At 41.0% G+C, this 2,145-nt stretch overlaps 1 protein-coding gene across 1 annotated transcript; it reads right to left on the reverse strand.

Moving 5' to 3' along the window:
* Positions 1–903: 903 nt before the first annotated feature.
* Positions 904–1,847, reverse strand: LOC119587259 (PPE family protein PPE34-like). The gene is made up of 3 exons (XM_037936012.1): positions 1,836–1,847; positions 1,568–1,691; positions 904–1,430 (listed from the first exon to the last, which is right to left on the reverse strand). The coding sequence occupies exons 1-3, from the start codon at positions 1,845–1,847 to the stop codon at positions 904–906; spliced, it is 663 nt and encodes a 220-aa protein (XP_037791940.1).
* Positions 1,848–2,145: the final 298 nt, after the last annotated feature.

The following is a 2,145-nucleotide window of genomic DNA, read 5'->3' on the forward strand; positions in this document are numbered from 1 at the left end:
GATGTTGTTAAATCGAACAATGATTATGTACGGAGCAAGTTTCCGTAAAAACTCTCATCGAAAAGTATTTTGATATATAATAATGAAAGATGAAATTCTCATCTTCGAGTGATTATTATAATTCGCATGTTTTGTGTAAATATTAAAAGCATACGCCTTGATACAGACGTAATCCTATATTTTCATGAATTAATGTCTATATTTAGATGCACATTTACTGAAGATAGAGGAAAACGAAGTAACAAAATAGAGATTATAAACTTTTTAATGATAACTTCATAGAAAAATACTCTCAATAACATTAATTTCGCAAAAAATAGATAAAAAACTATAATCTTACAAGATATAAGTGACTGTCTTCCATTATGAGCTTGAACAAAAATCGGATCGTGGGTCAAGGTACAGCGTAGAGGCCAGACAGTGATGAAAGAATGCTAGCGCCTGGGGTGTTGATAATATCGTTGATGCTGTTGCTGCGCGTTCTACTTCCAGAACTACCATTATCGCTAGCAACACTGATGAAGCCAAGGTCTTTCCAAGGATGTCACTTTCGGAGTCGCTAAAGTCACCACCATTACTGAAGCCAACACTTCCTTCGATGTCACCGTTATTTTGAACACCTGCAACGCTTTTACCATCGCTGTTTAAAAGTCGGCAGTGGTCTGAAAGTCAGCGATGTTTAGTAAGTCATTGGTGTTTCCAAAGTTATTGCTACTTCCAGTGCCACCATTTTGAAAACCATTGTTACTCACAAAATTACTACTATTAATTTCAAAGCCAGTTCCGAGCCCGCCATATCTGTTTGAATCAACGCTGCTTCCCACATCAGCATTGCTAGTAAAAATACCGACACCCTCGAGACCGTCGTTAATACTGAAGTCAGCGATACTTTCCACCCCAAAATTATTTCCAAAAATTATCTACAGCTCCTATACCGCCGTCAGTCCTTGAGATAACGCTACTTCCCAAACCGGCATTACCGTTGGCAGTTCCTCCTACTCCGAGACCGCCGTTGGTGCTTGAGTCGATCCCATTTCCCAATCCAGTGTTAGTTACAGAATTGCTGACATCTCCGAGACCGAAAGTAGTTCTTGAATCGGCAGTTCTTCCCAAACCAAAAATACCTCGAAAATTACCTGAAACTCCGAAAGCACCGGTCGATTCCTGAGTACCACCAATGCTACTGTCGCCAACGGATGATTGGCCATTTCCTTGGTCTGCTGCGGTCAAGGCTGTCTCAAGGTCCACTCCGATGGGGAGGACTGGGTTCTCACCTTCAGCGTACTTGACGAAGTAAAACCTCAGGTCGGAAAGTGGCGGTGCCGGGACTTGGATCACTTTCTGACTCTGTTCTAACTGCTTATTTAGGACATACACAATGTGTTCCTGCTTTGGCGGAGGTACTATAATGGGATCTGGATCTTGTACTCCTTCAGGAATTCGGATGAACAAATGGAAAGTCTCAACAACCGGTTTGGAATGTAGGGCGGAGGACCGGTGACTTTGGGTGTTGATGGAATGTCATACACAAACACACGATGGTTGACTCGCGGGCTGACACACCTACCGTCCACATGCAACACCTGTCCGGCGCTACATCTTCTTGAAAGCAAAGATGGACCGGAAGGAGGTCGAAGGTTATACCCCTGTGGTGACGCTGTGGCACCAAATACTACAAAGAAGACCAAGACCTGAAATAATGCAGAAAGAGACAGTGATTGCCAATCATTTCTATAAGTAATCATAACCGGACTTAAAGTAATTTAGGAAAATGCTGATACACATAAGCATCGGGTTTGTTAAGGGAAAAGGGTTGCATAGAAAATATTGCTCACCAGAAGCTTCATTGTAATGACTAATGCATTATTCCTCAAGTGAGCTGAAATTTATATGCTGCATTTCACTGACACGGCAGGTAACTTCGCACGGTTGCCGTACAAGTTATTTGGTAAAGCTACTATCACGTTTACTTTCGGTTTTGTTAATGCAGACGAAGATAGAATGTATTTATTACTATTATCATTATTGCTACTGCCACTACTAGAAAAATACATTTTTGATAGTGAGGTTTCCATTATTATTAGTACTCCTGATACTTGTTATCACTATTACCGTAATCATCATCATAAGCCGTTATAATTATCA

The sequence above is a fragment of the Penaeus monodon genome, chromosome 22 (assembly GCF_015228065.2).
Source record: "Penaeus monodon isolate SGIC_2016 chromosome 22, NSTDA_Pmon_1, whole genome shotgun sequence".
Classification (NCBI taxonomy): Eukaryota; Metazoa; Arthropoda; class Malacostraca; order Decapoda; family Penaeidae; genus Penaeus; species Penaeus monodon.